Source organism: Nanorana parkeri, unplaced genomic scaffold, assembly GCF_000935625.1.
Source record: "Nanorana parkeri isolate BGI_ZX_2015 unplaced genomic scaffold, ASM93562v1 scaffold63, whole genome shotgun sequence".
NCBI lineage: Eukaryota > Metazoa > Chordata > Amphibia > Anura > Dicroglossidae > Nanorana > Nanorana parkeri.
Genome location: NW_017306331.1, coordinates 961,902 through 984,750, shown reverse-complemented (window position 1 = coordinate 984,750; position 22,849 = coordinate 961,902). Strand labels below are relative to the sequence as shown.

Here is a 22,849-nt window from a genome sequence, read left to right as displayed (position 1 = left end):
CCCCCCCCTTCTTATGTTCTATTTTTCTCCATGATTTTTTTTCTTTAGTTAGTTATTTTTTCTTTTTTGAAATTCCCGCCGGTTGCGCCCCCTTGCGACGCAGCCGCTCGCAAGGGAAGGAAGACTAATGCCAACATCGGCCAGAGTACACCGCGCGGCTCGAGGGACAAGGTAAGTAACGCTACGCTGTAATCCCGAGTGTGGCTCGGGGTTACCGCTTATGGTACTGAAAATTAACCCCCAGCCAGGGAGGTTAAAATGGGCTTTCAGGGCTTCTTCACACCAAATGTGGACCAGATCTGCATGCATTTCAGCACGTGCAGTGTTTTGCTGTGTTTTTGCCACGTTCCGGGCCGTTTAAAAATAAAATAAAATATATATACCTTTTTTTTTTTTTTTCCCCCCTAAAATGGGCTTTCAGTGGGTTCCAGGGAGTTTGCATGCGTTTTGGTGCATTCCAGAGCAGAAAAAATAGGGCATGCTGCAGTTTTTCCACATGGACTGGAACTGAACGCTCTGGTGTGAACTAGAGCCCAAAATACCATTGGAATACATTGGATGCATTTCTGATGCATTCTGTAACTGCTCTGCATCTGCTCCGCACTCGGTGTGGACAAGCCCTTACACTGTTTAATGTCTTTGGGATTTTATTTTAGTAGCTGCCTTTTAAAATAGGAATTTGCGGTTTTCAAAGTCTTTCTTTGGCATTTTAGTCTGTGCTTATTTCCTCAAATATTGTGTTTTTTGTCTGCAGGTCTTTCGGCAGAAGTCTAAATAAAGGGCGTTTTTGCACTGGAAGTGGAGATCTCATCTTCTTTCCTGAACTCGCACTTGTCTGCTTGCCTTGCACTCGAGCACAGAAGCTCTTCAGCACTTAGAATTATGTGGACAAACTAAAATATTTCAACTGGAGAACTGCAAGATTCCACCATGGAGACTGCGCTGAAGAAATAATTACGGTAGGTGTGTAAGAACAGTCCTATGCAGGAGGGAGCAAATCTAACCATCAGTTACTCGGCCCTGTCCGCACAGAAATGAATTGGAGGGTTCACACAGTTATGTGTAGTCATAGTAAGTGTGGCATTGTTCAGGCATTTTTAGATTCTGAGGGGCTCATTGGTAGTCCTGTCATAATAAGAATTATTTGAGCTTACCTTGCTGACTTTGTGAAAATGTTGGTTGCTTGATGGGTCCGTTGTTTTAATCATTTGAGTCTAGGGCTGCAACAGCTTGTCGATTTTTAAATCGATTATAATCTAAATAATAATCTATAATTTAAATGAAAGTTTGGTTAATTTTATTATATGGGGCCAGAATGTGTGACAAACGTGTGCGAACATGACACTCCTTCATACCACTTGCAGATGTGATTGCGGGCTTGGACTCCTTACACGTGGGCCCACCTGAAGGCTTTGCGCCGACCCACGTGCACATTGGTGCAGGTCAAGGTGCCCACACTTGGATGCAGACAGTGTTCATCCTGGGAGCAGATCTCTGCATGGCTGTGCATGCCTATGTGAATGAGCCCTTATTCTCCAGAATAGAAAATAAAAATCCAAAATGGAAACTGACTCCCTTTTAAGTGTTAAATAGGCTACTTAAGTTTGGGGACTTGGATGGAGAGCTCTGACCAGCCGAGACCACTAAGAGATGAGAAACCCTTGGTTTAACCTTTTCGCTGCCACCGACATGTGGCTTACGGCAGAACACAACCGCTTGTAACTGGCCACATCACTATGCCCTACATCAGTGGCTTTTATTGTTTTGCTACAAGCTCATGGTCGCTTTAGTGACCATAAACTTGTACCAGAACAGTTCCCCTGATGGCTCCATGTAAAATAATAGCTGTAAACCTAATCAATACCATCTTGTGTAGCTTTTGTTATAGTAATTTCAAGATCTTCAGTATTTTTTAAATCTGCAGCTTTAATTAAAATACCTGGGAATCTTGCCATGAAGGTCTTTGTTGAGGCATTATAGAATGACAACTCTGTCCCTGTCTCCCAAATGTCCTCTTGCATTGTCACCCTATCATCTTCCAGTGGAGACTACTAGCTGCTGTTTCTACATGCATTACCCTGGCAGTGTCCACCGTTGCCACCATCAAGAATCCAGCCCTCAGAGATGCCATGCATGTGTTGGAGTGCGTGCAGACCGGAAGTGACTGCAAAGAGGCTGCAGGAGGAGTATTTTATTTTTTTTAAATGCAAAACGATACAAATTTATGATAGTGCTTAAACTATCACCCAGATACAATTGGCATGTGCTTTAAGCTTTCTGGGATACGTATGACCTGGTTTCCTCACCTATTACTTAGAATGGAAGATGTTGCTGAAGTATGTAGTAGATACCATGTAAAATCCTTTAACTTCGGAATAGGGCTGCAACTAATTATTTTCATAATCGATTAGTTGGCCGATTTTTTTTTTTTTTTTTCCGACTAATCAGATTATAAAAAATCTAAATACTATCCTTAATTTAAAATAAAATACACAAATGCAGTGTTACAAAGTTTACTTCAGAAAAAACCTGCATGCAGAATTTCTTGGAATCACACTGCACTGGAAGGCACAGCATTGCAGTACCCTGCGGGCAATCACACTGGGTGGGAGACTATTTTGGGGTGCCATTGAAATAAATGGCACTGCAACGACCCTCCCTCAGCAGAATTTGTCAGGCCAAAACCGAAAAAAAAAAAATTGTGTGTGGTTTTTGTTTTGTTTTAATAACTATATTGTAAGCACATGGCACTTAAAAAGCTTCAGCCAGGAAATTACGGCTGCCAGTGGCAAGATGCAGATGGCAGCGGAATGTAAATACAGCAGATGGTGAGCTGGTGCATTAGCCAGCCTGATATTGGCCATTTCATATTGCACCGCCCACTGCTTGCTTTACCCTCCTCCATCCAACCAACCAATTGATAATGAGAATAGTTGACAATTCTCATAATCAATTATTATCGATGAATCAATTGGTTTGTTGCAGCCCTACTTTGGTATATGTATGTGGTCATTTTACACCGACTCCATCCTGCCTTTTAAACATGGATGGAATCTGCCCCTGGCAGGCTGTAACTTTTTTATTTTTATGGTGTTTGCTTGTATAACAATTCAAAATGTTTGCACAGATACATGAGCCGTTTCTCTGTGCTTTGACCCTTTTCCAAAAAGTAGGTGACCCTGTGGTTTTTTCAAAACAATGACGTTTTTGTTTCTTTTTTTTTTTTTCTGAGGAAGTGTTAGCAGCAACACGTTCTATCCGCCGCGTTCAACAGTGTCTTCTGTTTTACTGTAGATTTAATTGCTATTTTTACATTTCTTCTAAAGAGACCTTCCTTCTTTTTTTTATTTTATTTTTAGAGTAAAAAAAAAATCAAATTTTTGGTAGTTCTGCCCATGCACAACTATATTTCTCATGTTCAGCTCGCATGTCGGCTATTGTGTTCAGCCAGCCTGAGAACCCCACAGCCTGTTTGGCCCATAATTTTCCACCTTGCTCAGTCAATTTTAGTTAAGCCGGTTGGTCCTGAAGATGCCACCCACAGCTTTAATTTCGTCCTTTTCTGTAGGAACCCACCAACCATGTATGGTCAGCTTTATTCTTGTAGATGAAGTGGAAAGTGTTATTTCCACTACCTTGCATGTTGCACAGTAATTGCTGTGTGCACATGGCCTTCATTTTTGGCCAGGTTCATTTTAAATGTCCCTCAAGTTCCAAATATAGATTGGGCTTGGTTCAGACTCTCCTCTAATGAACACGTGAGCTTGGGCTGTAGTCTAGTGTGATATATTACAACAAAATTCTACTCTGCTTTCAGCATTCAGAACTCTGCCTGTTCTAGCTGACATTGTTCATGCCATCAGTGAAGAATCTCTTATAAAATGTTAATGGGGTGCTTAATTTTCCCTTTTGCCATATTTATATTTTATTAAAATCTTATTGCATCTTAAAGAGGAACTTCCCCTCATCTTCAAAATAACCACAAAGGCACCTTTTAGAAATGTTTAGTTAACAGATACTTCTAGATCATTGCCGTCTTTATTTTTTCCATACCTTATTTATTTTTTCTTCCCCAGTCTTTTTACACTGGCCATTTTAACTAAGGGCAGATCTTCCTTTTACTTCCTGGAACTCTTGCACATGTGACTAGGACAGTGATGGCAAATCTTTTTGAACCCGAGTGCCGAAACTGCAACGCAAAATCAATTTATTTACCTCAAAGTGCCAGCGCTGAAAATAAGTTTTTAGTACTGTATTGCAGTTCGGGCGCTCGGGGTTTAAGTAACATTCAACATCACTGCCTTAGGCCTTTGAACCTGGGCTCGCGTGCCAGCAGAGAGGGCCCCGCGTGCCCTCGGTTCGCCACCACTGGACTAGGACATGTGACCATGCACATCTCAGGGGAGGAAAATGCCTTTCCCTGAGATCTCATGAGATTTCCCAGCAATGCACTGCTCATGTAACCTTTGCAGGATGCAATGCTTGGGCACATTACATCATTTGTGCCAAAGTGCACCAGGAAGTGGGGAAAAAAGACATTGTAAGTAATATAAATTTTTTTTTTTTGATAATGTATGTAAGATAATTCCATATCAGCATGCAGAGCTGTGTGCTGATGTGATTTTTAGTCGGGGGTAACGGTCCACTTTAAGGTTAAAAGCCTGGTAGTGGTTCAGAACGCTGTACACGCTCACATGCAGTACCTGGTTATCGGTAAGTCTCCTGGACCTTTTACATTGTCGGTGAACGTCTCAGAATAAAAGGACATAATCGGAACATAATACCCTTTTACCCAATGCATCATTGTTTAGCATTTTCACCAGCTCATAGCAGCAGTCACATGTGCCTTGTTTTATGATGAGGAAAAGAGATTAAGGTTTTAGAAAACATCTTCAGCCCACGTGTTGGTTCAATGCACATGTTTTGTTTAGACTGTCACTGTCCCTTTCTTGTGTTGTGAAATCCCGCAGTACATTTCCATCCCATTAAGGAATTGCTTTGTAACTGTTAACACTTGGCTTACTAGATTTCCCTTCTTACTGTTTGAGAGAGATTTGCAAAAGAGGAGAGAGAGAGAAAGAGAGAGAGAAACTATGTATGTGGGTAGCTTATAAATATAGAGGAAAAACACCACAAGCACCATTTTTGCATAGAATTGGAAGCTTATAATATATATATATTGAAAATAAAATTTAAGTCCCAGTGCCTCTCGCAGGAAGTAGCACAAGTAAAAGTTTAGATTTGAGTCTGCATCTCATTCACATGTTTGCATAAGTGTTACAAGGATATTGGAGGATGTCCCAATTATGTGGCTCATTCTGGTAAGCTTTCACTAAGCGGCTGCCAATTATCTGACATGTGGGCAGGGTGGCATAATACACTAAGGTTCAGTAAAACTTTGCTTGATACAAAAGTGGTTTCTGTGTGTGTGTTGCTTTTTTTTTTTTGAAGCATTTGGCTTGCAAAGACTGCAGCGAAACACGTCACACAAGCCTTCTGCTAGTAGATTAACTCCTTCATGACCAGTGGCGTCCACTGTCGGCTTTACAGTAAAAGCGATTCTGGCAGCTTTGCTGCACTAAGTTGCACTAATATCCTGCAACATAAAATTTTGCAACTACCGCCAATTCATTCTATAGGGTCTTGGCTTTCAGAAAACATATAATGTTTGGGGGTTTTAAATAGTTTTCAGGACTTTTTTTCCCCCAGACAGTCCTACTGTAATCAGTGCAAGCACAGCAGTGGGACCTGTATGGCAGAAATACCTCGGCAGAGGGTACTTTTACTCTACAGCAGACCAGACCTGTTCATTTATTCATCAAGTACTTTTATCAAATTTGGTATAAAGGCTGGGTTCACACCCTTTTCCGGACCAGATCTGGAATGCAGTGCATTGTGTTTTTGCCGCGTTTTAGAATTTTTTTTGTTTAGCTTAAAATGGTCTTATGGGTGCGATCCATGCGTTTTTGATGTGTTCCAGTGCATTCCAGACCAGACAAAATGAGACCTGCAGTATTTTTTTGGTCTGGAACGGACTACGCTGATGGGAACAGAGCCCAGAAATAGCATTGGGATGCATTTTGGGTCTGGAAACAGTCTGGTCTGGAGGTAATCTGCATATGGTGTGAATGGGCCCTAAAGTACATTGAAAGGCTGCTGTGTGACAGTTTAAACGGGTCCTATTTGCAGCTACTGTGTGATGCAAAAGCTCCATTAATTAAAAAATAGAAATGCTTATATACCTTCACTGTGTGAGCAAAAGTGGAAATACACTTTAAAGTTTATCTTTCTCACTTTTTTTTTTTAGCCCCATTTTTGGTTTATTTCTGCAGAAGCGGAGTCTGTTTTGTATAAGACCTAAAATGTAAATGGTGGAATAGCAGGAATTTTCTGCTTGTGAGAAATAAATTGACACTTTTCCTGGCTTGCAGTACTAGGATGTATGCAGTGTATTGCATTGCATTGCATTGCCAGATGTGATATAAACATATCGTTGGAAAATAAAATATCCACTTTTGCAGCCAACAGCCATGAGCAGCAGACCATTCGTGTGGAGAATAAATACATATGTTTCTTGGCTCCTCTGAGCCAGCGTAACCCGTGAAGTTATTTTATCTTTTTAATATAGAGAAGTGCAAAAAATAATTTTATATATATTTTTTATGCATTTCTTTTTTTGCAGCATAGGTGCAGATACTATACTCTTTTTGACAAACTTGGAAACAAGGGGAAAGCTGACTGCACCATATAGTGATGTGCTGTTTATGGCTTCTGATTGGTAACAGATGTAGGGACTTGAGCATCACTTCAGTCGGGGAGCCTCATGATTTCAGGCATGCAACATCCTAGCAATCCCCCAGTCAGTTGTCCGACAGCACTGTTGACAAATGCGTCAGCAGGCCCAATCAGGAAGGTTAATGGCTCCCTTTATATTCAAAGAGCTATTAATCTGACAACACTGTTAATATCATTGGTTAACCCTTTTGTGTCCAGAGGTCATTGAAGAGTAGATACCTGCCGCACATTTAGCAGAAAACAGTATATCAACTTGGCTATAACTTTAGTTGGTCACTTTTTTTTTTTTTTAAGGACATAAGAATTCAAATGGAACATTGTTTGATTAAATACCCTGCACTGTTCAATTCTAGGCTAAAAAGTTTACTTTAATACTATAATTGTATCAGACAATTCCAGTTTTAAACAGAGGCACAGTGCTATACAGAACGCATTGGTCTCTGCAAGCTGAAACCATTTTCTGAATGAAGGCTTCATGTAATCACTGACTTAGCTGACATGGTGATCACATTTTTGGGAATCACTCTAATGGGTACCCTTTCATTAGTAGGGTCCCAGGCCGTCATTGACAGCCAGGTTTGAAAGCCAACAGCTGTGTAAAATGTGTAGGAATGATTTTCCATGCGTCCTCAGCAGGAAGCGTAAATATACACATATGCCTATAAGCCATAACATTATGACCACCCGCCTAATATTCAGTAGGTCCCCCTTTTGCCACCAAAACAGCCCTGACCCATTGAGGAATGGACTCCACTAGACCTCTGAAGGTATGCTGTGGTATCTGGCATTAAGCCATCAGTAGCATATCCTTTAAGTCCTGTAAGTTGCGAGGTTGGGCCTCCATGGATCTTGTTTTTTCAGCCATCCCAGAGATTCTTGATTGGATTGCGATCTGGAGAAATTGGAGGCCAAGTCAACACCTCAAACCCACAAACTCATTGTTGCGTTCCTCAAACCATTTTGAAATGTTACAGGGAGCATTATCCTGCTAAAAGAGGCCCCTGCCGTTAGGGGAAACAGTTTCCATGAAGGGGTGTACTTGGCCAGCAACAATCATTAGGAAGGTGGTACATGTACAAAGTAACATCCACATGAATGGCAGGACCCAAGGTTTCCCAGCAGAACATTGCTCAAATCAACAAACCTACCTAAGCCGGTTTACCTTCTTCCCATAGTGCATCCTGGTGCCCTTATGCCCCAGGCAAGCGACACGCACCCACCCAGCCATCCACATGATGCAAAAGAAAACGTGATTCATCAGACCAGGCCACCTTCTTCCATTGTTCTCTGCTCACTGCAGGCGCTTTTTGTGGTAGACTTTGGTCAGCATGGGCACCCTGAGCAGTCTGCAGCTACGCAGCCTCATATGTAACAAACAATGCACCTTTCTATCAGAACCAGCATTAACTTATTCAGCAGTTTGAGCTACAGTAGCTCTTCTATTGCATCGAACTACATGGGCCAGCCTTCGCTCTCCACCTGCATCAATGAGCCTTGGCTGCCCATGAGCATGTTGCCCGTTTTCCTTCCTTGGACCTCTTTTTAGTAGGTCCGGATCACTGCAGACTGTGAACACCTCCCACAGGAGCGCAGACTGTGAACACCTCCCATAGGAGCGCTGGAATTTTGATATTGCTCTGACGCAGTCGTCTAGCCTTCACAATTTGGCCCTTGAACAATCTTTGCGCTTGCCCTTTTTTTGTTTTGCTTCCAACACATGAACTTCAGGAACAAAATAAATGCTCACTTGCCGTCTAATATATCCCACCCACTTCACTACTCGGTGGTTATAATGTTATGGCTGATCGATGTATATATTAGTATGTGGATCATTCAAACCAGATTTGGAAGTACTTAGTAACTTCAGTAACTGGTCACACTGTGGTGGAATAAATGAATATATGTGTTTAAATGTAGTCATCATATTGCTACAAAGCAGTTATCCTAAGAATTACTTCCACTGCCAAGTTTAAAAAAAAATGTCTTGCACTAAACAGTTTATTTTATTATTTCTTTATTTTATGTTTACCTTAGGTAGAAATCCTTATTAGGAATCTGGCAGTTACCCGTGCCCTATTTACTTGAATAAAGGTAAGTAATATTCTCTGCAAGACTTTATACATATCAGCAAAATGACTGGTATGCATTAACTGCCCAATATTTTCTAAACTATTATGTTAGATGAATTAGAAGGGTTTCCTACTTTTACCTGGAGATGAATTCAAGCTGTCTTGGTCTCTTTAAAAATTTAAGATAATGCTATTTCCTATAGATGTAAATGTTAAGACTTTGTACCTTCTTCCCCCTAGTGCTCAAACATGCTAGCTTGGCTTCTGTTTTAATATCCCAGAGATTTGCACTAGAAACCGCTCACTGATCTTTGTGTCTTTTGCAAGCGAACAATGAAATAGTATTGGTGGCCCATGGACAAATTTTACTATATTTTGAGATTATCTAGTCCTAAGGGACTCTGTGGGAGATGAGAGGCTGCAGATAACAAGAACAAGGATCTTTTGTGTGTACAATATTCTATGGCTGTGTAAACATAAGTACCAGAAGGGATTCCCAGCATGAGTGCTATTGTGAGACTAAAGCTGGCTATAAACTTAAAAGATCTTCATCCAATCAAAGATTTGATAAAAAAAAAAATTTAGAGAATTATAGAAACTACCAATAACAAAAAATATGCAATTGATCACGATTTGGAAAGCAAATTATTTTCTTGCAAATAATTTGCAGGAGAAGTAGCAGCTTTTTTTACCATTGTGAAAATCCGCTGCCTATTAGGTAATACCAGTGTATTTGTTCAATGATACCATTGTTCGTTAACACTTGTGTGCTGAGAATGATGTCCTATAATGCTTAAAGGAGAACTATGGGGTCAGGGCTTTTCCCCATAGTTCTCCTAACACAAACTAGCGTCCTCGCGTCATCCTAAGCTTAGTGTACCGCGAGCTACAGCTCGATAGAAGCAAAACCACCTGTGCCCGCCCCCTCCCCTTTCAGTTCCGCCAGTCAGCGCTGGAGGATCGGACAGGGGAGGGGGGAATGCCTGAGTGACAGTCACAGCTCTCTGCAGGGATAGATCGAGAAGTGAGCGAGCGACGCTCTGTTTTTATTGTCACAGGTCGGCTAGAACTATGAGGCTGAGGGATTTTCACTTGCCTCATAGTTCTCCTTTAAAAAAAACAAACTGGTTTCTCGACATTTTATTGGCGAGTTGTTTACTCTTTTTTTTTTTGTATACAAGTTGAACCAATTTTCTTAGCTTCATCAAATGAGACAAAAATTGGAAGAACATTTCAAGTGTGTCTGGCCAAAAAGGTCTACCTGCTCAGGAGAGTGACAAATTGTGTGTGTATCTATCTGACCACCTTTTAGCTTTTGATCACGGCACGCATTCGCCGTGGCATCATTTCGATAAGCTTATGCAATGTCGCAACATTTATTTTCATCCAGAGTTGCATTTATTTTTCACCAAGATCTTGTAGTGATGGGAGAGTCGGATCACTGCATAGTCTTCTCCAGCACATCCCAAAAATTCTCAATGGGGTTAAGGTCTGGACTCTGTGGTGGTCAATCCATGTGTGAAAATGATGTCTCATGCTCCCTGAACCACTCTTTCAAAATCTGGGCCCGATGAATCCTGGCATTGTCATCTTGGAAAATGCCCAATGTGCCATCAGGAAAGAAGAAATCCATTGATGGACAAACCTGATCATTCAGTATATTTGGGTAGACAGCTGACCACATTTTTTGTCCACATAACATTGCTGAACCTAGACCTGACCAGTCGAAGCAACCCCAGATCATAACACTGCCCCATGGGTATGTACCATAGGCACTAGTCATGACTGGGTGCATCACTTCATCCACCTCTAGTCTTACACTAATGCGCTCATAACTCTGGAACAGGGTAAATCTGAACACCTCAGACCACATGACCTTTTTCCGTTGCTCGAGCGTCTAATCTTGATGCTCACCTACAAACTGAAATTTTTTGTTCTCTTTGCAATGTGTGTGGAAATGCTTTTTACTATCATTAAACATAGCCGCAAGTTCTATTCTTTTTACTATTTGATTAGGGCTGCAGCCAACGATTATTTTCATAATCGAATAGTTGCCTGATTATCAATTTGTTAAATTAATTGGTTGTTTTAAAAAAAACTCCTTTCTCCTCTCCCCTCCCCCCTCATTGTCCTCCATATTTTGCCAGATTTGTTCCTGACTGTGACTTCATAGGGGAGATTTCCCCCGCTTCAGTTCTGTGACACCAGGACAAGTCATTAGAAGAAACAGACAACACACAAATTCCTTCTAGATGTTCTAAATTATGCTCACACAATTTTTCCTTGTCCCTGTTCATTACCTGTATAATAAACCGACAGAGGTTCCGACAACAGACATTCTATCCAAATCTCAAAAAAGTTGAATTTGGGCATTTAAAGGAGAACTATGGGGTTAGGGCTTTTCCCCATAGTTCTCCGAAGGGTAACTGGAGGACACAAACTAGCGTCCCCCCGTTGCCCTAAGCTCAGTATACTGAGACGTCGCAGCTGAAACGGATCCTGACAATTATGCCCGGATCCGCCCAGCTGCGTGAGTGACAGCTGGCTCTGCCTATCTAGAGGCAGAGCCAGCTGTACCAGCCCCCTCTCCCGTTCGTTCTGCCAGTCAGCGCTGGAGGATAGGACAGGGGATGGGAGAATCCAGTTACTCCCCTGTCGCGGCTCTCTGCAGTGACAGGATGGAGAAGTGAGCGAACGCCGGTATGTGTTTGCTCACTTCCCGATCTACTGAGCCGACCTGTGACAGTTTCATTGTCACAGGTCGGCTCAGATTATGAGGCTGAGTGAAAATCACTCGCCTCATAATTCTCCTTTTTAATGTAGGTATACAGGACCTTTTAGATGCAGATAAGTTGGAAGTTCTACTGCTTTGTTCTTACCAGGGCTGGTTAGGGTTTACATCTTTGGATGGTGTGCTCCAGAATGCTGCACACACCAGCCCTGTTCTTGAAGAATTGTGGCCATCTCCAGAGCTCCATTTATTTATAGCATGCACTGCGTTTCATAGCACACCTGTAAAGAGAGGTTCACTTGCTTCAGAATTTTTATTTGAGTTACTTTATATTTGCTACTTCACTATATGATAGCCTTTGGGCCTGTTCACACTGTAACACAACGCACATTGCCCCACAGTGCAGTGCACGTTGGGTGCATTGCACTGCCAAAGCGCCTCCGTGCGGGCGTGTGCTGCAGTTCTGTGAAAGAAAGTAGTGCATGCTCTACTGAGAAATGTGGTGATCTAGAAGAATTGTATTTGATTTTTAGTTGTGATAATACTTAAAACAAAGTTCATGTGATCGTAAGATTCTGCAATGGTTTTTAATGCTTTTCCAAAGCTGTCACATGTTGCCACACTGCAGTGTTTTTTTGCCAAAGCTCTAGCAAGTATTATTTTCATCTAAGTTTACTGTTAGGGTAGAGGTATGTTGATGGGTTTTTTTTTTATTCCTGGCACAGTTAGTTAATTAATATTTACTCCTTTTGCGTAATCTTCTCATACTTGCATAAGGAAAAATTCTGTATTTTCATTTATTTTTTATTTAATATTTGCTTAATGCTTTGATGTTGTTACTATTATTATTTTTTAGTGACCTTAAATCCACCATTGTAAACCTTTTTTCTATAACCTGCTTTCAATTTAAAACACAATATTTAAATGTCTGTATTTTTTTTTTTTTTTTTTTTAAGATAATATTTGCATTCATGTTATGGCTAGGTTCTCTCTTCTCCCCCTAGTTCTGAGGGCTGGGGTTGGGGACTGTAAAGGACATCACATGTCCCAGAACTGCTACCAGTCAAGCTGTGAAGGGCTTAGCAGCAGACTGAAAACAATGCTGCCGCTGATGTCACAGGTCCCAGAACTGCTATCACTCAAGTGGTGAAGGCATGTCAGCAGCAACCTGACTATGGTACTACCTGCCATGCGTAGGTATGTCGCCCTGTAGCTCCTAGATAGGAAGCAGGGAGGAGGAATTAAATTTCACGTGGCCTCTCCTCTTGCTGCCCCTCATTTCTTCCCCTCTGAGTTAGAGAACCTGCACATGCACCTGGTTGGTCCTTTGGACCAAAAAGTCACACTGATTATTGCCGGATTCTGGTCCTTGTGGATATTATACAATTTCAACATACAGGCAGTCCCCGAGTTACAAACATCTGACTTGCATACGATCCCTACTTACAAACGGAGGCTATCACTGTGGAGCAGGGGGTCCCAGGCTGCAGCCAAAGTGTACCGCACAGCATTTCAGTAGTTGTAATGCTACCACGCTCATGCCGACGAGGAGTGCTTGCCTTTTTGGGTCTGGTTTGTAGTACTGTATGCACATTACAGGAAGTTGGCTCTTGTTAGATGTGCAGACGGGGGGGTGCCTGCCTCTTCTTCTGGGTCACTGTGAGGTTTTTTCCTGCTGTCTGTATCCTCATTAGAAAGATTTAATCTCACTTCCTGTCCTTGAGACAACAGGAAGTGGGAGTAAACCTACACTTAGGAGGGGAAATTCACTCCTGTAAGAGTTATGATGGGAAAAGGTGTCTCCACAGGGACAGAAAGTGAGGTGACATCTGAACAGGGGCACACACACAGCAAAACAAACTTTACAGGGGGTTAAACCTTCCCTTTGCTATCCACTTCATCTTCCGGGTCTCATATTGTCAAAGAGTCAACATTGAAGAAGGGAGGCAGGTACGACTCAATCCACGGTTCCCACAGCTTCCTGAACTGCACCAGAGATATCCGCTAGCTTTTTATAGTAAACGGCACCGAAACCATCAGGGCCAGGCCTCTTCCCAGTGCTAAGTAGCTTGATAGAGTTCAAAACCTCTTCTAGCGTGATGGGTGCATCAATCGAATTACGGTCTTCGTCGGAGAGGGATGGGAGATCTAGGGAGGAGAAAAAGGCTTCCACGCTCGAGGTCTCCAGTGGACCTGTGGAGCGGTATAATTCTTGCAGGTGCAGCCTAAAGGTGTCCAGTATTTTAATCGGATGTGCTGTCGCATGTCCACCAGGAAGCCTCAATCTAACAGGTTCACGTCTAGAGTTGGCATCTCTAAGCCTATGAGCCAACATGGTATCCAGCTTGTCACCTTTGAGATAAAAGTGATGTTTGGTCCAAGTCAGTCGGTCATTCGCAAGGTGTGTGAGGCACAGGTTCAGCTCTGTTCTAATATGAAATAAGCGGGACCTATTTTCCAGAGTGGGGGTCTGCTGGAAAACTTGAGAAGCAGATTGAAGGTCCGATTCGAGTTGGTCAATACGGGCTGTCCTCTCTTTTTTTAGCTTGAGAGGCTAGTTCAATCAACTTACCCCTAATGGTGGGTTTATGTGCTTCCCAGACCGTGAGAGGGGAGGACACAGAGTCCATATTCAAATCAAAATATTCAGCCAGTGAATCTTGGGCCGAGGCCATAGTAACTGGGTCGGTGAGCAAGGAGTCCTGTAGTGACCAAGTGAAGCCAGTCCTGAGGGGGAGAACAAGATTGATATTGATGTGGACCAGATCGTGATCCGACCACGCTATTGGGCTGATAGTGGCTGAGGACACTTGAGGCAGTGCTATATTCCGTATCAGTATATGATCTATACGGGAAAAAACATTATGGGGATTGGAATAGAATTGTAAACTGTTCAGTTAGCGGATGGAGCTCCCTCCAGGAATCCACCAAGTGATATTGTGTCAGGAGGACCCGAAATCCCCTAGCTATAGAGATATCTGTGGGTGGAGTTGCCGTGTGGTTGGGGTCATGTCGGTCAACATGAGGGTGTATCGCAAGGTTGGAGTCCCCGCATAACAACACTGTCCCCTTAGCATGCAAGTCAACCACTTGAAGCAGGTGGGAAAAAAATCCCAGCTGACTAGTATTAGGGGCATAGTAGGAGACCACAGTAACCAGTGAATCGTGGATTGAGCCGACCAAGATCAAATACCTGCCCTCCGGATCTCTGATGACCTTCTGACTGACGAAGGGAGCAGAACGACCAAACGCTATCAAGACTCCTCGATGTTTAGTGGGTGCAGAGGCTAAAAAAAAAAAGGGGATAATTAGAATGCAGGAATGCCGGATTATACGATTGGGGAAAATGTGTCTCTTGGAGGCAGACAATATCAGCGTTAATTTGTTTGAAGTGTCTAAAGGCTTTTACTCGTTTGTTAGGTTGATTGAACCCTTTAACATTGAGGGAAGCTATCTTCAGGGCCATGTGAATGGAAGACCTAGGTCAGGGGTGTAAGGAGGAGGGGAGGAGAGGACACAGAAGAGAGAGAGACAAGGTTATAATAGTGTATGCAGGGGGGGAAGAAGAACAAGACTGTAGACAAGAACCAGGGTTTGAGGACACTCAAAAGGCCGGAAACAGTCTCTGAACCAGCAAAGAAGGGTATCAAAGAAGGGTATCGTTCACTCAACAGGGATCTGGGCAAATGCCCTGTCCAAGGTAGTGAAGGGTAGGGTGCATGGAGGGTACCAGAACGGGAGGCAGACCTGCTAAATGCAATAAACACATAGCCTTAAGGTAAGTGACTGACAGACCCGGGGGTCATTATAATGCGACAGCTATGGTGGCGTCGGTAGTTACAAGGAGATCTAGATGAACTAAAAAAAAAAAAAACATATAAAACATAAACAAGGCAAGTAGACTGGGATGAACTTTGCGCCCCCGGTTTGATGTAGCATTATGGGACCCACACTGAGGCCATAGGATCCGTAGGGCAAGCCACCTCCAAAAGAGTCCAATAGTGAAACCACAAAACAGCAAAGGATCACAGGAACAAGGAATTCAGAGGAGACCAGGATCTGCCATAGAAATATCTATAGTAGTCCCAGTTCGTGGGGTGGTGATGGTACGGTGTGGACAATAGGCAGTCCAACAAACGGGGACCCACACCTGTACGAGATGACGTGAGCTGCGTCAACAACTGTAAATGGGGAAACCAAGCTCAACAACTGGTGAAAAGGTGAAAAATCCAGCTTGGGCAGTCATCCGAAGGAATCAGCGGGCCTTGGGGAGTCAGGCGCCATCCTAGAGGTCGAAGGTGGTGCAGGTAAGTTGGCCGGGGGGCGGGTAGGTCTCTCCCGGAGCGTTGTGTCGATGTGGGGGGACAGTGTTCTGCGGCCGCATCTGTACGTCCCAGTAGGTGCAAGGAGTCCATGCATTCCCGCATTTCATCCACAGTGTTGCAGGTATAGGTTCTGCCATCATAGAAGAATTGCAGTTTAAAGGGGAAGCCCCAACGGTACCTGATCTTTTTGGCTTGTAGCACCTGGAGCAGAGGTCGGAACTCTCGCCGTCTAGCTATCGTAGCTGGTGAAAGGTCAGAGAAGATCTGGTATCGGAACCCCTGGAATTGTAGTATCCCGGCCTCTCTGGCTGCTTGGTGTATTCGTTCCTTAGTGCGGTAGAAGTGAAGACGAACAATAATATCCCGGGGAGGGCCCTCCGGTGTGCGCCGTGAGAGTGCCCTGTGGATCCCATCGAACTCCAACCTCTCCATGGGGATTTCAGGGGCCAATTCCTGGAACAACGCAGTGATCGTTGATTGCAGGTCCAGAACCGACTCCGGGACTCCTCTTATACGCAGGTTCAGTCTGCGGTCCCGGTTTTCAGAGTCTTCCAGTTGTGCTAGGAGCGATAAGTTGAGATTACGCAGCCGTTCCAGGTCATCTTCATGCCCTTCCACTATGGTAGTAATGTCATTGCAGCGGGATTCAAGCGTGGTAGTGCGTCTGCCCACATCCCTAATCTCTTTTATAAGCTGAGAGGTAATCTATTTCGATACCTTATCCAAAGCCTTATGCAGGGTGGTTTCAAATTGGGCCAGCAGGGAAGGAGTGACCTCCGGGTCTGCTTGGCTGGTCTGCGAGCTGTCTTCCAGGGGATCGGGAGGTTCACTAGAGGAATGGGAATCCTCGTTTTTCTGTGACATCGCCGGCGCCATCTTGTGGGCCGCTTGGCCCAAAGCCTCGTGGAGCGTTGACTGGCTCAGCTTACCACCCCGACTTCTAGTGCAGGACATGGTGGTATTAGGCTGACGGCGGGGGGAGCCCGGTTCCGAAGGTAGCTGTTAGTGTCCTGATTAAAGGCTGCGATAGGCAAAATAGGTCGTCACCTCTCCCGTTCCGGCGCGGAGCTGATCAGTGAGCGTCCATCTTGGTCAGCCTCGCGCATGCGCCCCCTGTTTTTGTTTTTTAAACACTATCTCCTTTCAAAGTTTTCAGCGTTACAACCCTTTTATTTTCTTAAGCTTATAGTTTCTTTTACCTCCTGAGAATATTCTTATATTCATGTACATCTCCTTTTGACATGTATGTCTTCTTGTTTAGCAGGTAACATCTTGCTTATTATGAACCTCTCTTTCCCTGAAGTAAGGTTTTAGGGAACTCTACTTTGGACTCCAGCTGTAGTCTGGTTGCTTGGTCTTTTTTTTTTCCTGGGCATTCAAGGTCTATCATGACTTCCTTCCCTGATGTTAAGGATTATGTATATTTTAGGCTTAGACCCTTACCTAAGTATAAGGCTTCCTGTTGTGGACCACCTTGCTATTGGTCCACGTTTCTCTGGTTCAGGTAGTTTGCTATTCCACCTGTTTTCTTAATGATGGATGATTGGTTGTCCTCCTCTTTGTTACTGGATGCCCATTATTGCTGAGGTAGCAGTTTCCCCAATACTAGTAAATACTTGCCCTGCCTTGGGGCGCTAGGCGCCCTCCCTTTTTGGCTCATGGCAGGTTTCCATATTTCTTAAGTGAAATGTGCTTTCTTAAGTGAAATGTGGTCCTGAGTCTCAAGTAGTAATATCTGACCAAAGCTCAATCTGAATTTTTTTTGTTTTACTTATGAAGGAAGATAGAGAACCAACATAGCATAAAATCCTTTTTTAAAAGCTTTATTAAAACGGTTAAACGCTTACAATTCCAGTTTTTTACAAATTGCATTTTCATGTAAAATATATCCATCTCTAGAAAGCCGCTTACACTCTCCCAAAGTCCACCAGCCCCAAATGGAAACTTCGTCTCCCCTCCATATTTGGTTGCCTCTTCATCTAACCTTAATTTTAATGTTTACCCCTGCTGATACTCGTAGTTTTAATGTTTTTCTCCTTGTAGAAAATTCGCACATCATCCAACAGTGTTTCTTTTAAAGCAGACTTTTTTCCAGTTTTCTTTTATAAAGCGACACTGTCTTCGCCCCATCTGCAAAAATTCCCTGAGGCAATTCCCTGTAGTAGAAGAGGTATTATACTTGAGTCTCTGGCAGGCTGTCTCCTTTCTTCAGGAGTGCTTGATGCCTGTGTCCCTTGCCGTATGCTGTGTTTTCATTCTCTGGCCTCTGCATCACCACAGGACACAGCAGCCACCTAGGGGGCAGTGTGTAGATGGGAACACAGACATCCTGCATATTCTGAAGAGTCTTATGAAGGCTACAGCACTTAAGTGGAATGAAGACAGGAGAAACAGGCTACTGGAGAAGTAACTAGATTACCCTTCTATTGCAGGAAGCTGCTTGAGGGATTTTTTTTTTCTCACTTTAGCAGCAAGTTAGGTTTTCTTGGATCAGTGTTGAATTCCATATTATCAGAAAGGGACATCTAAATGGGCCCAGGGGGTGCAGTGCTGCTACAATTCTGCTACAAACAAAATCAATGTATTCAAATGCATTCATTTTTCATTAAAAACATGTTCCTGTATAAAAAAAAAAAAGTCTGGAGATGGAAGCACCCAGCTTGGTGCGCATGTACAGGCCCAACATTCTGTGGTAGTAGGTCCAAGTGATAACTTATGTGACTGAAAATAGTGTGTCACAGTGGATACTTGGTGTCTGATGTAAAGGAACAAGATACTGATGATAAAGTTGATTATAATTCTACCTTGCTTGTGTTGCATGTCTGGCAAAATGCAAAGGTGGGATTTGAATGGTTTACCAGTGCCCCACAAATACTGCTGGAGGAAAAGACTGGTGGTTAGATGTAGGTGCTTATTATTACTGATTACGCTCAGTTAAACATTTCTCAGTGAAATGTTCCCAGATTAGGCAAACCATGCTGCTATTTATTGTTGTGATTCCATCTCTTGCTTATTTTGTTTCTTACTTTTGATTCCGTGTCTGATCCCTTCTTTGTGTAATTGCAGGTCAGTTGATCAATGGATAAAGTTGGAAAAATGTGGAACACATTTAAATATCGGTGCCAGAATCTCTTTAGCCATGAGGATGAGGGGAACCAGAACGACATTGTGGATGTGAATGCCAACAGATGTTTGACTGGTCGGGATAAAGCAGAAGGTTCCGCTGGTCCGGCCTCCATGCAGTCAGCTAGTCCCCTACACCAAAATATTTCTTCTGAACTCAACCTGAGTCCTTGCAGTGGTTCTAGTAGGAGGAATCCAAACTGTGTTTCTGAAATGCCACAGTTAGTCGAAATTAGTATTGAAAAAGACAGTGACATGGGTCTAAGTGCAGGTGCCCGTCTGGCACGCAGAGACTCGTATACTCGCCATGCCCCATGGGGTGGCAAAAAGAAGCATTCATGCTCCACCAAAACTCAGAACTCTGTTGATCCAGAAAAGAAAATTGGTAGGCAAAGGAATGGGCTTCAGAGGAGGGAAAGACGTCACGTGGTTGGATCTGTTCACGATATGGAGGCTGTTTCAAGCAGGGTTGTTGGAAGTCGCAGTTTACGACAAAGGCTGAATGAGACTGTGGGTTTGTGTTTTCCGATTAGAGCATATAATAGGCAGTCAAAGCCACTTTTCACTACTAAGAGGAAAATTCATCTCTCTGAACTGATGCTTGAAAAATGCCCCTTTCCTGCTGGATCTGATCTGGCCCAAAAATGGCACCTGATTAAACAGCATACAGCACCTGTCAGTCCACATTCAAGCATACTGGACAATTTTGAGCAGTCTTTGCTTTCTGCTGAAGATGAAGAAGATAGATTACGTGAGAGGCGTAGGCTTAGTATTGAGGAGGGTGTTGACCCTCCACCGAATGCCCAAATCCACACTTTTGAAGCAACAGCACAAGTCAACCCTGTATATAAGCTTGGACCAAAACTTGCTCCTGGCATGACTGACATGTCAGGTGACAACAGTGCTGCATCACAAGGCGGGTGCGAGTCTGAAGAAGATGGTACAACTCTCTGCCTGCAGTCACGGCGACAGAAGCAGCGCCAGTTTTCTGGAGACAGCCATATGCAAACGAGTAGACAGGGAGCCTGGAAAGTGCACACCCAGATTGATTATATTCACTGCCTTGTGCCAGATCTAGTGGAAATCACAAGCAACCCATGCTATTGGGGGGTTATGGATCGCTATGAGGCAGAGGCCTTGTTGGAAGGCCGGCCAGAAGGCACTTTTTTGCTCAGGGATTCTGCACAAGAGGACTACCTATTCTCCGTGAGCTTCCGCCGCTACAACCGATCTTTGCATGCACGCATTGAGCAGTGGAATCATAACTTCAGCTTTGACGCTCATGACCCTTGTGTGTTTCACTCCTCCACTGTTACTGGACTCTTAGAACACTATAAAGATCCCAGCTCATGCATGTTTTTTGAGCCCTTGCTGACTGCACCTTTAAACAGAACTTTCCCTTTTAGCTTGCAGTACATATGCAGAGCAGTCATTTGTAAGTCCACCACCTATGATGGCATTGATCTACTTCCTCTGCCATCCATGTTACAAGACTTCCTTAAAGAATATCACTATAAGCAAAAGGTCAGAGTGCGGTGGCTAGAGAGGGAGCCCATTAAGTCAAAATAATAAAAAAGCAACATTTCTTATTGTCCTGTCTTTACCTTCCAGGTTATCACCTCATAGACTTAGAATATGCTCAAAATGTATCAATTAAATAAAAAGCACATGTACCTGTATTTAGAAAATAATCAAGTATGACACTTCAATCTTTAAGTGTATCTGTCTATTCTCTTCTGCCTATACAGAAGACATTCTGTGGAACGATGAAGCAGAATCCCTATACTGCATGTTCTTACGAATGCTAACACTAATTGTACTAATGCTCGTAGCTCCGTGTTATTTTGTAGCAGAAAATGAGGTGTCTATATGGCTTAAAAAAATAATAAAAAAATATTGACAAATACAATAGTTAACGTGTTCAACTAAAGCTGTTTTTTCACTACATCAAATCCTAGATTTCCCACAAAACACTGAGTTGGACAACTTGTATTTTACATCATGGCGTGGAGAATAAATCTGTTGCCTTTTTATTAAGCTAAAGTCTATAATATGCTACCGCAATAGAAGAAACATTTAAATGACAAAAAAAATAAAAATAGTTGAACTGGTGCTTACTTAAGGAGAACGGAGTTGGAAGGGATCGCAAACTAAAAAACAAGTTGACCTAAATATTTAGCAATGTTACGGTCACAGTTGTACGTAATTGTTTCTTAAAATTACCAGTCTGCCTTTTTGTTTTCATTGCTTAGTTTGTTAGAATATCCTCAGAGACCTCCAGACAAACCACCAAAATTAATAGATCAGACAGACCCAGAGAATATTGTAGCTAAATCACCTATTTGGCCATAGACAATGTTGATCGATTCCCGATCCAAGTGATTTCAGACAGATTGGGCCGTTGTCTTAAGGTGGCCATACACTCTACAACCATCGCAAGACTTTAGTCTTGCGATGGTTGTAAAGGGATTAAAAAAACGTACGATCTGCCTATCTTGGACAGGCAGATCGCACTCTCGATCATCGCAAGCCCGCCCCCCTGAGGGGCGGGCTTCCGATGACCGCAATGCTGAACGGGCAGTGTGCGCGTGCGCACACCGGCCCGTTCAGCATTTATCTTCCGAGCACCGTTCTAACCAGCCGAGAATCGTACGATTCCCGGCTGGTTTTCGAACATGCTGGTTCGACAGAAGACGTGCGACCGTACAGTAGAAACGGTCGCACGTCTCCGTTCACACTGCTCGATTATCGTACGAAAAACCGATCGCATACGATTATCGTACGATAATCGTGCAGTGTATGGGCACCTTTACAAGTGTGTGTACCAGCTAATGCACCTGGCCAACAGATATAGGGAAAGAGCAATCAAATTAGAAGTCTTTGTCGCCAATTTCCCAGTGATAAGCCACCATAACTGGTGTGTGACTGCATTCCCATGTTCACTGTGACTGTTGCTGATCTCCCAAGCAGTAAGATCATAAATGTGTTCAATGGACCCACACACCCATGTTGCCCATTGCTCTGACTGTCAATCTATACAGACAGTTTTGCTTTTTTAACTTCCAGCACAAGAAATACCAAGTGTACATAATTTGCTATGTTTGCTACCAAATTTTGCCCTAAGTAGATTTAAGGCGTAGCAACATGTGCTTATGTATAATATTTCTTACTTTGCTCTTTTAAGTCAACCTGTATTTTAACCACTGTGATCCCTTCAGCTGAACTTTGAAAGCTTTTCCATGGACTTTTGACAACATTGATTTTATGGTGCAATAAGACAGTCAATGGTCATCATTATGACTGGCCTCCAGTGGAATTGTAGACACTCTTATCCACTTGAAGTGCAAACATTTTTAAACATAAATTTTTTTTAATTTTTAAACATAAATTTAAGCTAGAAAGTGTAACTGTAGCATATGAGTTTGGTAAAATAAAATGTCATCAACCTTAAAATGGTGCACCCAGTGTTACTGCAGGTGCCTTTGTTAAAGTGGGCTTGTTACCTTGCTCAGATAACTCTTCTTTTCTTTATTTTTATACAAGATTGTCTTAAAAATGTGGAATAGTGCAAGAATTTGTTATTGTATTAATAAACTTAGTGAATCCATAATAATTCTAGATCAATTTATGTAAAAATGCACAGTGGACGGGACAATATAAGGCCTACATTTTTGGCCAAAATGTTTTAATCGGTTTCTGTAGAATGGCACAATTTTTTTGTTTTGAACTTATATTGGACACAATGCGTTTCAAATTCTCATATTTCTGTTAAACACAAGGGGACTGATTTATGAAAAGTGTGATAA

At 42.8% G+C, this 22,849-nt stretch overlaps 1 protein-coding gene across 2 annotated transcripts; it reads left to right on the top strand.

Moving 5' to 3' along the window:
• Positions 1 to 888: 888 nt before the first annotated feature.
• On the top strand, positions 889 to 21,112 carry SOCS5 (suppressor of cytokine signaling 5). 2 transcript variants are annotated; one of them, XM_018576290.1, is made up of 3 exons: positions 889 to 959; positions 8,830 to 8,886; positions 18,987 to 21,112. In XM_018576290.1, exon 3 carries the CDS (start codon positions 18,999 to 19,001, stop codon positions 20,610 to 20,612), a length of 1,614 nt encoding a protein of 537 aa, XP_018431792.1. In that variant the 5' UTR covers positions 889 to 959; positions 8,830 to 8,886; positions 18,987 to 18,998; the 3' UTR covers positions 20,613 to 21,112. The 2 variants fall into 2 exon arrangements, with proteins under 2 accessions (XP_018431792.1, XP_018431791.1); XM_018576289.1 differs by lacking the exon at positions 8,830 to 8,886.
• Positions 21,113 to 22,849: the final 1,737 nt, after the last annotated feature.

Excerpts from the sequence above, each read along its gene's own strand:
- SOCS5 (XM_018576289.1), top strand. The coding sequence starts at position 18,999 with ATGGATAAAGTTGGAAAAATGTGGAACACATTTAAATATCGGTGCCAG.